General features: G+C 40.0%; 1 protein-coding gene across 7 annotated transcripts in view; it reads left to right on the forward strand.

The window, feature by feature from the left end:
* Nucleotides 1–119: 119 nt before the first annotated feature.
* Nucleotides 120–12,607, forward strand: part of CARS1 (cysteinyl-tRNA synthetase 1) — a 33,099-nt gene continuing 20,611 nt past the window's right edge. For 2 of the 7 annotated variants that reach the window (XM_085548666.1, XM_085548668.1), the window contains exons 1-9: nucleotides 120–182; nucleotides 660–708; nucleotides 4,674–4,919; nucleotides 7,097–7,188; nucleotides 7,977–8,065; nucleotides 8,913–9,009; nucleotides 9,435–9,533; nucleotides 10,502–10,651; nucleotides 11,754–11,894. In XM_085548666.1, coding sequence (XP_085404792.1) covers nucleotides 663–708; nucleotides 4,674–4,919; nucleotides 7,097–7,188; nucleotides 7,977–8,065; nucleotides 8,913–9,009; nucleotides 9,435–9,533; nucleotides 10,502–10,651; nucleotides 11,754–11,894 — 960 coding nt within the window. In that variant the 5' untranslated portion in view covers nucleotides 120–182; nucleotides 660–662. Of the gene's footprint in view, nucleotides 329–659; nucleotides 709–4,673; nucleotides 4,920–7,096; nucleotides 7,189–7,976; nucleotides 8,066–8,912; nucleotides 9,010–9,434; nucleotides 9,534–10,501; nucleotides 10,652–11,753; nucleotides 11,895–12,607 lie in introns of all 7 variants that reach the window. The other 5 variants (XM_085548667.1, XM_085548669.1, XM_015864194.3 and 2 more) reach the window with 5 other exon arrangements.

A 12,607-nucleotide genomic window follows, 5' to 3' on the forward strand; every position in this document is an offset into this window, starting at 1 on the left:
GAACCCCGCGTACAAAATGGCGCCCGTCGCGACCAGCCCGGCCGCCATAGCGACCACAGGTCGGAAGTAGCGTAGAGCGGGCTGGGCGGGGCGAGGCGGGAGCCGCTTCCGGGCACGCTGTTGCATCAGCTCGGCGGTGAGAGGTGGAAGCGGCAGGATGGCAGCGGCCCCAGCCGAACAGGGTAGGTGTGCGGAGGGAGTCGCGGCTCACCCCGGGGGGCTTGACGAGGCGAGGGGAGGCGTTCTCCGGGGCTGTCATGGTGCTGTGAAGGCGCTGCGGGAGTTCGCCGGGATGATGTCATGGCCCCGGCTGCTGTCAGAGCGTCAGGTGGGCGCCGTGACATCACGCGGAGGGGCGGGGGGGCGGCAGGGAGAGGAGCTTCTGTCAGGGGGGGCGCGAAATGGCGGCCGGCGGGGGGCGTCGGGGCGTGAAATGGCGGCAGGGACGTCACCTCGATCTCCCCTCACTCCGCGGTGGGGACGGCGGCGACGACCCCGCAACGCAACCTGCAGGTTGCGTTGCGGGGTCGTCGCCGCCGTCCCCACCGCGAAGCGTTTCTGAGGTGCAACTTTTGATTTTTCTTCAAGGTTTCTTTTATTATTTTTACGTTATTTTCTTTATTTGTGCCTGTCCTCTTCCGTATGGGGCTCTCCCGTAGCAAATGGAAACCTGGAATACCAGTCGTACAAGAGTGAAATACCTCTATGGTATGTCAGGGGCTGGAAGTTTGTGTCAGTCCAGCTGAGGTTCTGATATTTTGTCCCTTTTTTTCCCTTGATTTTCTTACCGTTTCTGTGTAAGGGAGTCCAGAATTGCCCATTTCTAAGCCCTGTCTCTTTGTCAGCCTTTTAGTCAATGAGGGGGTGACACCACACTCTCAGTTCTGAGTGCTCTTAAGAAATATTTTTAGCTCCATTCCTTCATAGCAGAACAGCCCTCGTGTTGGACGTGGACTGTGATCTGGTTTCGGTTTGGGAAAATGGAAAGTGGAACTCGTAGCGCTGAAGTGAATAGGGCTGGACAACTCCTGTGGTAGGATAAGCCTGTTCTAAAACCCCATAACTGCTCTCAGCCCCCCGATCCCCACATGTGTGTCATGGGAAGCTCCATCTCTGGCTATCAAAGTTTGGAGCCGTAGTACCAGCATCTTTTATGAGTTGTTTTTGTGAAAGCCCAGTTGGAAGAGAAATGACGCTTGAAAATACTCAGAATACTAAGGTTTCCTCTCAGAGAATGCAACCACAGAAACCCCAGGGTGTTCCGGTTGGCTTACAGGTGTGACCCACAAGGTCAGCAGGTTCAGGGATGCCCAGGAAACTTAATTCTTCCCTGAAGCAAAATAGCTCCTGTTTTCTGTTTAAGTGACCTTACTGCCTGCTTAATGGCTTCCCTGTATTTGCTTTGCTGTCAGCATCTTAAAAAAAAATGGAGCTTTTGGAGTGTTATGCTTTTATTACTATTTTCAAATGAATAAAAGTGAAAATTTCTGCCAAATTTGATATTGTGTGTGTCTCGCCTCACGATTAAACTTTGAAAACTATTTGCTTCTGCATTTTATTTATACATAAATGTTATTCCTTTGAGGCTGTGTGCTGCTACAGTCTCCTAGCCTGTTCCCCATTCCCCCCAGTTGTCACCAAAGCCTTCTGAATATGGAAAGAAAAATGTCTGACAAATACATTGCTTGAAGAGACCACACACCAGCAATTACTCTGTGAGGGCTGTATTACTGTATGCAGTTGAATTTTTTCAAAACAACTTCTAATGATGGGAGAGTGTTACATTAGCAATATTCATTCTTGGGATTTTTGAAGGTTGTTTTGCTTCCTCTCCACCACTTGTGCTCTGCGCTTGTTTTCTGAATGGGGCTGCTCACTGGTGATGTGATTTAGCATCTGCGGATCATTCCACTCACATGAGTTAACATTCAGCAAGTTAACATCCTTATGCAACATCTCTGTAGTCAAGAAGACACTTCCCAATGCTGCTGAGGAGTAGCAACTGCAGTTTCTATTTTGGGAGAAAAGAGAAGATTACAGTAAAATAGAAGAATAGATTTATTAGCGTAGGTTCCTAAAGAGCAGCATTAGAAAACCTGGTTCTGTATGTGTCCTCTGGCCTGTCTCTCTCAGTAGTTGTTGAATCCATAGATTGATATTAATTAAATTCTGCAGGCGGCTGCCCCTTTGTAGACAGCTGGCAGATGGAGCAAAGATGGGTCAGAGATGTAGGAGAGCCTGGAGTTGCTGTGGTGTGTGAGGAAAGTACATGGAGAGAGACCAGGAAGTATTTCAGTGGGAGTGTGTAATGAATTGAAGGTATTGTGAGATGCTGGAAGGAGGGGATTGAGAGTGCAGGTATAAATGCCAAGAAAACAAACTTGTGCAGAGTGATTACTTCTGTTTTAATTGTGATAGCAATAAGATTGGAACAGGCTTTTGTAGAAAGATAGTCTTGACTGATCTATTTTCCTTAAAGGCAAATCACACTTCTCTGTGGTATGCTGCCTTCCAAGTACAGTGTCATTGTACTCATTCTTTGTAGGAGCTGAATTTGAGTCAGTGATCTGTCTCAATGTAAAGACATCCTTCTATTAGGCTCCCTGGGCTAACTGGTTTCTCTGATGTATCACACTTCTGAGTTGGCTGCTCTTAGACATAATGTCAGACTTACAATTTCAGGTATTAATGTGCACGCTGAGATTGTTCAGACAAAATTTGTCTGCCCTGCTGATCAGGACTGAACTGGTACCAGCAGCGTTTGCTGCCTCTCCTCAATAAAAGTAGCGTGTACCTGTTCTGTCATCTTTGTTTTATTCGTGTATAAGTTTGTACAGCTTCCCTTTTAGATTGGTTTATAGATGTGGTTGGAAAGCAGTTATATTGTTTCAGATACACTGATTTGATCCCCATTAGCCTGGTGTATGATTAATGGCCATAATAACCCTAATAATACTTTGTGAGTGGAGTGTTGTTTTCCTTGCAACAGATCTTTTCTTTGAGATACAGTTCCATTTCTACACAGATTACCCCTGCAGTTGGTTTTTTTTTTTGTTTGTTTGTTTGTTTTTCCTTCATATGATTCATGGACACAAAATTCACTTGTCTTAGGTTTCCATAATTCTTGAAGGTAGCTGTTTCAAACTACTTAATTTGTATAAACATGTAAAGTTCTGTGTTGATAAATATCAGTAAATATTTAGGAGCCTGAAAAGTCTGTAGTTGAAGTAACTGTGTGTACCAAAGCCGAATCCCATTCAGCTGGGTAAAGCTAGGCGTGGGGTCTCACTGTGAGCCATTACTGACTTGTTATCCCTTATTTAGAATTAACAGTTACATGGACAGCCCTTGGGAAGGACTGAGAACACCGGGTGATTCTGACTCAGTGTATGAATTTTTAATGTTGTTGGTGACCTGTATTATTTATTTTTTCTACCTCTGATTTTCTGAAATCTGTTCTGTGTGCCACCTACTTTGCTTGTGCTCGAGAAAGTCAAACACAAATGTGCTTGGCATCAAGCTGCCATTTCTCTCTTATCAGAGTTATTCTTTCCCTTGAGAGCAGCTGTTTAATTTTTACTAGATTACTTTAATAATTGATTTTCATACAGGAAATCAGTTGCTTATAAGGTCCTAACTGATAATACTCGTGTGCATGTGAAAAACACTTCTACTTAAAGCTTTTCACACAGAGGGTGGTGATGCACTGGAACAGGTTGCCCAAGGAGGCTGTGGATGCCCCATCCCTGGAGGCATTCAAGGCCAGGCTGGATGTGGCTCTGGGCAGCCTGGTCTGGTGGTTGACAACCCTGCACATAGCAGGGTATTGAAACTGGATGATCATTGTGGTCCTTTTCAACCCAGGCCATTCTATGATTCTGTAGTTCCTTACACCCTCCCCTGCTTCCCCTGGGTGCCTTTCATCCTTCCCTTCCTCCACAGCTTTGGCCTGTAGGCACCTCCAGTGCTTTGGGAACTGCTTGTGCAGAAAGGTTCTGCCAGTGCAGAAAGCAGCACTTGTGACTGTGGTCCTTGTAGGATTTGGGAATAGGAACAGGTGTTCCATTACTGCCTCCTTCACACATTATTGTCCTTGGCCACGTCTTAAATTACTTTCTTGGCTAACTACCCAAGCAGGATGGTGGCTTAATGTTTACACAGTGCTTTGAACACTAACAGAGTTTCAAATGTTGAGTCACCTTAGGAAAATATCCGTGTTAGGCTTCATATCCACTTGCTTACAGAGGGCATGCCATTACTGTGAGCATCCCTTTGGCTGCTTCCTCCATAGGAGCACGTTCTTATGTTTGCAAGGATGAGACGTAATTAAACCTGCATTGCTCGTGTACCAAATAAATCACGGAACAATTGTGAAGGAGAAGCACATGGCACTGTCCTTCTGTATGTCTGTTTAATCATATTCATTTTAAGTGTTATTCATGTCTGAGGAGAGGGTTGTTGTAGGAGAATCACGTACTACGATGTGAACGTAAACCTATTAATAGAAAATGCATAGTTATTCATTATCTTGTATTAAATACAGTTCTCTCAATTTTCTTGTCAGTTACCAGAGCTAATTTGAAGGGGGTGATGTGTAGTATAAGGATATATTTTGGTCGTGGGATCTTCTTCTTTTAATGCTGACTAAATGTCCTGTACCTCTGTCTTTACAGCTTCCAGCTACAGTTTTATTCTGAGCATTAGTGAAGAGGAAGCCAGGGTGAAGGCTTTGAACGAGTACCTGAGCACTCGTAGTTATATCCAGGGGTTCACATTTTCACATGCAGATGTGGAGGTGTTCAGAAAGTTTTCGGGGCCACCTGTGGACCAGTATTTCCATGTTGTCCGGTGGTACAGACACATAGAAGCAATCTATGATGGCAGCAGTGAAAAAAATGACCCTTGTAAACTTCAAACAAGTGAGTAATATGAACTCGGTGGGCAGGTTATAGACTAGCTGCCATTGTAATGATTTTCCTACTGAGAACTAAAAGTTTCCTTTCTTACTCTCTTGTACACTTTACAGTTTACTGTATCCACTTGTATTCAAGCTCATGAAATTCTTGTTGCATACTGTTACTATGTAACTGATGAATCCTGAGCTATTTGAGTGTTACAGCTGTTTCCACAACTCTGGTTTTAGAACTCCTCAATGTACAGAATCTGATTATTTGTTTTTTTTTTTTTTTAGAGAGCTTGCCAATGAATAGTAAATGGATATATGGGTTTTGGCTGCTTTCCTACAACAGCACAATTTGTTCAGTCTGTGATTTTTTTTCCCTTTAAGGGTAACTCAATAGTTCTTATAATAAACTGCATCCTGCTTCTGAAGATTGCTATTAATGCTGAATTTTAAAAGGAATGTTTGGGGTTCTCTTTTAATCCTGGTCACCTGGGGGTTGCCAATGACTTGAGGAAATACTAACAGGTTAATCCAGGTCGTGGAGTAACCGTGGGTGCTGGCATTTTTGGGAGCTGCATCATTCCCCTTAGATGATTTCCAGTGAGCTAGTCTAATGTAATTGCTTAATAGTGAGAGCCTTGCTCTGGGAGTCATGAAATAATAATAATAATGACATGGAGCTGGTTTATAGTGCTTGCAAGATCTGTAAATGAATGCAGAAAGCATTTGTCATTTTGACTGACGGTTGTTGACTAATGTGACTCCAATGCCATCTTCTCACAACCTGTCATCATACTGCTCTCAGTTCCTAGCAGAGCAGCAGTTAACAAGTGGGTTTTGTATCCATGTGTGTGCCTGCATGCATCTGTGCTGGTTATTGATTTCCTTTCAGCAGTGGAGGGATCTCAGCTGCACCACTGGCTCTGGTAGCAGATTTAATGCCACTAACTGCTGTTTGCCTGCAGGATTTCATGGATCAAGGTGGGGCAAGAAGAGAAAAGCTTTCAGTTTTCTTGTCCATGAAATCTTTGCTATTAAGCCTCATTTTCTCAATGAACGTGTCTTGTTGGCTTTATGATCTGTGTATACTTGTTGGAAGTCCTGAAGAGATGCTGTGCAGTATTCAGTATGAAATATCACATGGATCTGCCATGCTTCTTAGGCCTTGGATGTGTTGTCAGTGTGTTTTTGGGTACATCATAGTGCTCCAGAAATGGCTTAGAGCAAATGAACTTGGGTTGCGCAGGGGGGAAGTTACTGTTGGCAGGGATGTGTTTGAGCACACTGCAAAGCATGCCTGTTGCTTTGCCCTTGGTTTCTGTGTAGTGGACAGCTTGCTCACAAACTGGGAACTTTGGGGTGCAGTATTTTTTTGTTTGTTTGTTTCCTCACATTTCGTGTGGTTGTAAGTTGAAAAAAAGCTTTACTGCTTTATCTTTTGTTAGACTAACCCACACAGGCTTCCTCCCCTGAGGGAAACTTTAGCCGCAATTAATCATACCAGGGTAATCTTCTAGATCAAAGAGTAAACAAATCCATACCTTGCTGTATGGTCTGCATTTTGGATATTCGGCTATAGCATTGAAGTCAGTAACATAAAATAAAATATATGGAATAAACACAGTTCTGTGGATCCATAAGCTGGACATCAAATGGAGTGTTTTAACGAGACAATTAAAGTACTGTGAATATTTTTTTTTCTTATTTAGGCAGTTATTCATAAGGAGGGAGATAAGGAAGAGATTACCCTTACTGTGTACCATAGGTATTTATGTTATGTAACTTGTAGGTTTTCAGTCAAAGTGTTTGTATGAAGATATTAGAGACACAGATTTCACAAAGAACATCTTATGATGGGATCATAAGGCAGTTTTGTTGTCAAAACAAATAGTTTATATGGTATTTTAATTGCAGTTAAAATGCATATCATACTTAAATCAAAAGGTAATAGAAGTTGCAAGTTAGGAGGCAGAAAATAAATTAGGTTGAAATTGTTTACTTCGCTTTTAGTGGCTTTTTAGTGTCTTTAGCTCTAACAAATGTACTTTAGACTACTAAGATTGGGGTTGTTTTCCGTAATTATATGTATGTATATGTATGTATATATAGAACTAACACTGTGATAAAGGAGGAAATGTTATACTGTAAATTTGTTTACATTTTCAGTTCTCTTTAAATTGTGTTTTTTCCTAGGTAAAGGCAAGCGTGTGCAGCCCCCTTGGTCTCCTCCTGAAGGGACAAAGCATTCTAGACTCTGCCTCTACAACAGCTTGACTCGCAATAAGGTGACCAAATGAAGGAAAACTGAACATCTCCTTAAAACACAGATGGGAGAGTTATCAAATGTTTGCTTCATTGTATTCCAAATCAATAGATGAGTTTCTGAGTTTTATTTTGTCATAAGAAGGTGATAGAAGGTGATGTTGCCTTAGTCAAGTGTGTTTGCTGAGGCAGGTGCCATAATGCGCACAGTAAATATACATGTGTGTTTGTATGTGTACATTCCTTAATGTGTAATATGAAATAGCAGTTTATCATCATCCAGAATAGCCAGTGTTTCTTCTCTGTAATGTAGATAAGTATAGGCAGTGTAAACAAAATAAAATCAGTTTCTATTTTTTTTAATATTTTGCTGTGCCTATAAAAAATCTTGCAAATTGTAAGGTTGTGGTATAAACTGGCAAAGCATCCGGTGGTCTTGGCTGAAGGTGCTTTGGGAAGGAGAGGTAATACTGAAAACACTGGTGTTATATGGTATGTAATATCCAAGAATGTGTGAACTTTCAATATCGTATAACCTTCTTCTGTGCCTGCTGTTCCATTTTCCATGCACAGCCTGGAAAATTGCCTGCCTAATCTAAATCTTTTTACTTTGCTATATGAATTGATGAGAGTGCAGATTAGCAGGGCCTGGCTGCTTTTGTTCTTTCTTATGTGCCAGTGGTAACCTTTGATTAAAACTGAGGGAGGAATAACCACTATATTTTCATGTTCTGGTATTTCAAATGTGGTTTTGGCTGAGATCGTAAATGTTCAATTCTTTTTGCTCACTGTCCTATCCCTTTCAATTAAGGAAATATTTCAGCCGCAGAATGGAAAAAAAGTCACATGGTATTGCTGTGGTCCAACAGTATATGATGCTTCTCACATGGGACATGCCAGGTACTGTAGTTTCTAATTTCGGTGTGAGTAATAACTTTGTGTACAGGAAGCAAGGAATTAAACAGAAAAATGTGTGTAGATTGCTCTGAAGGTAATGCCTACTGATTATTTCCAGGGACACTCCAACAGATACAAATAGCGCATTAACACTGGTGGAGCAAATTCTCAGCTGCAAAACAGTTTTTCAACATAGTCACCATCATTACTTCTGCATTTTTGCCAGTGATGAGCAAGAGCCTGCATGCCATACTCATAAGTATCTACGCCAGAAGTGACCCACTGTTGGCGCTGCTGAAACACACCACCCACAGCCTCACTGTGCTCACATCCACTGGATTGTCTCCAGAAACATTCAGCAAGTGTTGATGAATGTCAGTGGGTGCCGTTTTTTTCTGCATGGTGGAATTCAGTGTCACACCTTTTCTTCATCTGCACTTCCACATCAGACGCCATTTTGTCAGGCTGCCCCTCTGTTGCCATCCATTACATGGCAATAAAATATAACGGAATGTTGGTGGGAAGGTTCAGTCTCTACTGCCATACCACCAACACCCACCTCTGATGTTGTAGGCCAACATAATAAAATAGAAGGCATTACCTTCAGAGCAGCCCTTGTGCTTTATTTAGATGAGTGTCTTTCTGGCAAGTAGTTTTGTTAGACTCAGCTCTTGAGACTTGGGGTTAGAAGCATATTCTGTCATTGCATGGGGGAAAAACTTTCCAGTGAAAGAAAAGTTGAAACTGCTACAGAAGTATTGGCTGAGGTTAAGGTAGTTACTGCATGAAATAGAACTAAGTTTAAGCTGTTTATTAAAAAAAAAAAACAACCAAACTTTAATGTTTTTAGGTCATACATCTCCTTTGATATCCTGAGAAGAATCTTAAGGGATTATTTTAAATTTGATGTTTTCTATTGTATGAATATTACGGATATTGATGATAAGGTACGTTGTGGTTTTTTTTAAATTGTGATCTAAACTACTCCAGTTTGTGCATGGAATTCAGAGTGTAATTGCCATTTGATAAGCCAAGTTCAATTATATTCTTACTAGGGCCTTTATTTTGGATACAAAGTCACTGATTTTTCTTATTTCTAAAGAAGATGTTGTTCTTGTACACAACGGAATGCTTGTATAAATCATAATTATTAAGCATTTGATGAAGATATCTTATTTGCTTGTTTAACTGTCTGTTGTTGACATATGTAATTAATTCTGTTGAGATATTGAATGTGCTGTGTATGGTGTGTTTGATTTATATTACTGCCTGTGTTTCTCGTACCTTGTTGTGTAGGGATTCTGAAATTGATGTTGAGTAGAGTTAGCTTTTATTTACTTTTTCTCTAACTTTTTGTGTTTCTGCTTTGCAGATCATCAAGAGAACAAGACAAAATTACCTTTTCGAACAGTATAGGAAGAACAAATCAACGCCAGCTCAGCTACTTGAAGATGTTAAAACTGCCTCAGAGGTGGGCTCAGTATGTAATCTCTCATAGCGTCTTTAGTTCTTACTCAGGAACGTAGCAAAGTATCTAAAGAACATCTCAGACTTTGCTGCCTATTTAAACTTCATGTATGTTTCTGTTATTCTACTGAACTGACTCCACATAGATAAGAAGTGTTACCGGAACTGTGTTTCACATGGGTTTTTCAGTTGTTCCAGAATTCATAAGAACTATTTATAAAACTTGTTTCTTTCTTGTTGACTACTGTGTGTAAATGTGTATAATGTTGTTGGGTATTGGGGGAAAAATAAAACTTTTGGTTGTTTATTTGTTAGAATGCAAACTTCGAAAGTTTTTAAATGGTGGTATGTCCATAATCTTTTAAAGCTGTAGATACCTGTGAGATTTCTCCTTTGTACCACTGATGATGGCCTTTGAAAGAGCAAAAAGTCTCCAAAGTTTCAGGGATTTAATAAATTGTGTATGTTGGATTAAAGGTGGGGGAAGGAAATTCTCTAGTCATTTTAGACCTACGGATCACAAAGAGATTATTGGTCTAATGAATGGAATATGGGCCTAGGAATTAGGTAGTGTGGAAATTTTGCTCAGCAAAATTGGCTAACATACCCTGGAAGCATAGCATTTAATCTCACCGTGTTTCACATTGAAGCTTCTTCATTTCAGATTTGGGGGTAATTAACTGCGTAATTGAAGTGATCAGTTACATAGAAAATGAAAATTATTAAAAACAGTAATTATGACATAGTAATTTGTAACAGTTTTGAAAAACTCAATTCAAACATGGAGCAGATTTTTACTCTAGTGAATATATGTGTTTGCCTTTGTTTCTGATGAGAAACTGATAACAAAGCTGTAGGATAATTTATTATCACAAACAAGGCATTACATGGCTAAGTTAGTATGTTGTCTGTGGAATGTAGCCCAACTGCACTACAAGTTGCTTGTTTTTTTAAACCTTTTTTTGATTGTAGCTCTTTTCAGTTAAATTAAGTGAGACAACAGACCCAGATAAAAGGCAGATGTTGGAAAAAATTCAGAATGCAGTGAAGTCTGCTTTTGACCCTCTACAAGAAGCTGTGCAAGCAAAACTCCCTGCAGAAGAGATCAGCAGATGTCATGAGGTCAGTTTGAACTCCTTTTAGAATGATTTTTGTAACTATTATGGCTTTACAAATAATATTTTGCCTGTGGCAATTCCTGAAACAGTAAAGATGTTTACGAAAATAAGGATGGTGGGTCTGAGTACTTTCCAGTGCTTAGCATTCAGTACAGTGATTCCTGAGTTCAGCTATATAGTTTTATGATTCTGTTTTTTCCGGTGTTTGTTTTTGTAATCCCCTCCTCCCGCTGTGATAGTGGCTCACTGTCTTTTCCAGAAAGGTTTTTTATTTTGCATCTATTTAAGGTTTTCTCTTCAGCTGTTTTTTAGCTTGATTAAATTAGTTTCTCTAGATGTTGTACTACACACTGTTGCACAATCATATCTGACGTTCTGGTATTAGTTGGAGTTTTCTGCATGGCTGCTTCCATCTCTGATCAGAAAATATACATAAAAATAATTACGTTTGGAAAAAGTTTTGTACCAAAGACTATTATAATTGGTGACAGTAATCCTATTGACTTTCTTGGGCTTCCAGTAACAAGTCTGGCAGTAAAATAACTAACTTTTAATAATTGGCTTCCACATTCCTCTTTTCTTTCTTTCAGATTATTCCTTCTATACAATACAGGAAGCATAGGGAATGTTCCCCCTTAAAAAGCCCATAACAAACAGAAAAAAAGCTACTGTTGAATCAGATGTCATTATAAAAGTATACTAACTGAACAGGAAGCAGATAAATTTACCCAGTTACACCTTCTGAGTTATAAGTTGTTGGTTTTCTGTTTGTTTGTTTGTTTGACATCTCTTAGTGTAGGACTGAGAAATATATCCATGTTAGGATTCCAATTGTTCAAATGCTTTTCAGTGATATGCACCATGTAAATTCCACATGCCTATTTAAGTGACTGATAGCAAAACAGATGGCATTATAACTAGCATTACTTTCTCTGCTGTTTTATCTGTACATATGAGGGACAATAAGATAAAAATGTGATTACTTTGTATTTATACCAAAATGTCTTTTTCCTTGAGCAAATCTCTCTGTTCAGGGTTAGATCTTTTTACAGAGTTTAAAGAGAACAAGGCTTTAATCAGTTGCACTTATAATTACTGTTTAATAGATACTATTGGAAGAAGCCAAAGATTTACTGTCTGACTGGCTGGACTCAAAATTTGGCAGCCAAGTGACTGACAATTCCATATTCTCAGAGCTCCCCAAATTCTGGGAAGGGGAATTTCATAAAGACATGGAAGCTCTCAACGTAAGTAAATGAACTCTTCTCTGTTTTAAAAGTGTATGTGCCGTTCCTTATAGTATTCAGAATACGGTTTACAATACAAGTCCCTAAATACCTATTAAAGACCTTGCATTTCAGTGTATCATTATAGAAATATTTTTTCCCCTTTAATTTTTAATATGAATACATAGTTATAAAGTTAGCACATACTTTGTTCCCAACCCAGTAATCTTAGCGCAATTGTGCATTTTACCAGTGCCAACTGAGATCTGGTGCATGTACTCCATCCCTCTTTGGTCTGAAATGGCCTTAAAATCATTAACTGATCCAGAAATTTCAGCTATCCTGTTTGCTGCATGGAAGAGCCTTACCAACCTACTTATCACTGACTACATATCATTCTATTGTGTGGTAGCAATGGCAATCAAGCACAGATTTATACATTACAGGTGCAATACTATGTCACATGTAGTAGATCAGAATAGCAAAGGTTTATTTATTTACTTCCAAACCAAGGTGGCGTGCTGCCTGTTCTGCCAGAAGTGCAGCATCCTATCTCTTGCAGTAGTGTATTGAGAACATGGCCTTAGAGACTGAGAAAAATTCACCACAGCGCATCGTTGCAGAGCAGAGAGCTTAAAGGAGGAATCTCAGATTCTGCTACCTTTTAAGCAGGTCACTATATGAGTATATGACATATATGTTGTGTGTATGTATTTATATATGTATAAAATGCT

Source organism: Coturnix japonica, chromosome 5 (genome assembly GCF_054131305.1).
Source record: "Coturnix japonica strain WE chromosome 5, WE-NBRP24, whole genome shotgun sequence".
Lineage (NCBI taxonomy): Eukaryota > Metazoa > Chordata > Aves > Galliformes > Phasianidae > Coturnix > Coturnix japonica.